General features: G+C 37.3%; 1 protein-coding gene across 1 annotated transcript in view; it reads right to left on the bottom strand.

The window, feature by feature from the left end:
* Positions 1-944: 944 nt before the first annotated feature.
* Positions 945-2,011, bottom strand: part of LOC113809099 (uncharacterized) — a 6,435-nt gene continuing 5,368 nt past the window's right edge. Inside the window, exons 5-6 of the mRNA XM_027360588.2 lie at positions 1,403-1,630; positions 945-1,143 (exon numbers count right to left, since the gene is read on the bottom strand). Coding sequence (XP_027216389.2) covers positions 1,048-1,143; positions 1,403-1,630 — 324 coding nt within the window. The 3' untranslated portion in view covers positions 945-1,047. The remainder of the gene's footprint in view (positions 1,144-1,402; positions 1,631-2,011) is intronic.

Here is a 2,011-nt window from a genome sequence, read left to right as displayed (position 1 = left end):
CTTTCTTTCTTTCCATTACGGTTATGCAAACTGTGTAAACATTATCACTCTTTCACTAGTTAACAGCCAAGGGTCACTCTCCCGCCATTTCAAGGGAAATTCATAGCTGTGTGATAGTTATTTGCTGTAAGTCAAAAGTCACAACGATAATTATTTTTCCCGAATATTCTTTTTTCTCTTTTCTTTTTAGATGGCTCAGTTGTTCGAAGTACTATATTTTCGATTTCGGAATTTCATTTATAGATCTGCGTACAACTGTTTACTTACATTTTGCTAAATATAGTTATTTTCTTCGATCTTTGAATGGCGACCGCGTTCTTTCAAACTGTTCAACGCTAATAAAATGTTCACGATGAATTGATTTTATCCCGCCTTATTCTTCGTTATTTATGATTAATATTTATGTCTAGGAAAGTACTAATCTAAATCTTGGTGCTCTTAAACATTCGTGAACAACTAGCCTGTTGAATGAAGAGGTCGCTGCGATCTCTTCCAAATTAAAATAACCTTGTGTTCAGTAACGGGACTATAAGAGGGTGGAAAATCGATAATTTCTTAATTTTTAAAGAATCTCAGGTTCTCTTCTTTCTCTGTAGTGTGTGTGTGTATGTATCTGCTGGATAAATGTTTGCAATGTATGGCATCACTTCTCATAATATCATCTTCGTCATTTATTTATTATCCAATAGACTTTAACAACGAAATATAAATGTTTAAATTGTATTATGAAGTATTTCCAGAACATGTAAGTTAGGAAAGGAAAGTCTTATGTCTTATATTATTGGTTGAATCAGTTTTGGATTTACAGTCTTATATCTAATATCATTGGTTGAATCAGTTTTGGATTTACAGTATTATAAACATTTAATTTATAAACATAGATTATAAGGGGACCGGCGAGAGAGAGAGAGAGAGAGAGAAGGGAGGGAGGGAGGGAGAGAGAGAGAGAGAGAGAGAGGGAGAGAGGAATACATAGAGATTGCATATTAATTAACATGGTTGCTACAATTTCCGTATACTTGGTCTCACGAGTAAAATAAACATTAACTAATGGCGACTTGTCCTGGGTAATACCTGCCCGTACACAGGTGTTGCCTCGACCAATGGAATTTCATCTCGTGGCATGTCCCAGCCTCCATTCTTCTGTAAATAGCGGGATCATGTCATTGTAATGGGCTATAACAAATTTAGTGAAGATGGATACGTAATATACTGGATTGTAACAAATTTAGTGAAGAGTGATGCGTATTATATTGGACTGCTACAAAATCAGGTTAGATTAATACCTTATTATAAGCCCTGTGTAATAATTTTAGAGAAGAATATTGTTATATTGGCCTGCTACTTCGGAGAATATTGTTATAACGTCTTGTGAGAGTAATACATGTAAATAGAAACCCACCTTTGCCACTACCGTCAGCGACCCGGCCACAGCTACCACCACTACAGTCCACACGAAAGAAAAGCTACATCCGATGAGCGGAATGTGCTGAAGCCGGTCCTTCCCTTCCATGACATAGAAAACGACGCTCGTCACCCACTCGGCGAACCCAACCAGTAGGAAGGTTAGGAGACGAGCTGTGTGACTCCGTACGGAATTGACAATCCCACGCGACATCCTCTTGCTTTCCTGGGAGAAAGGAGTTCGTTCGGTATCCCACACGGCGGTAAAGGTGCTGTCACAATAGCACTTTTTCCGTCAGTGTTTTGACAATCTTATTTAACATAAATACATTCTCGAATATAACTCTTGATTTGACTATGCTTGGCTGAAAAATTTAAGGTCTTCAGACGGAAACGATCATTATCGCCTTACTGGAAAATCGACAATTCGTTCAAAAATAGACAAAAAAATTTAGAAAATTGTAAAAAAAAAAAAAAAGGAAAAAAGTGCTAGTGTGGCAGCACCTTAATTTCTTGAGGGCATACTTTGGGTGATTGGAAAGTTAGAAAATGCTATATTTACCGTGCTGCTAGATGGGTTTGTTGTGGCAAAGTGAAAACACCTCCG

This window comes from Penaeus vannamei, chromosome 16 (assembly GCF_042767895.1).
Source record: "Penaeus vannamei isolate JL-2024 chromosome 16, ASM4276789v1, whole genome shotgun sequence".
Taxonomy (NCBI): domain Eukaryota; kingdom Metazoa; phylum Arthropoda; class Malacostraca; order Decapoda; family Penaeidae; genus Penaeus; species Penaeus vannamei.
The sequence above is the reverse complement of the archived record's forward strand: the minus strand, read 5'-3'. Positions and strand labels throughout refer to the sequence as shown.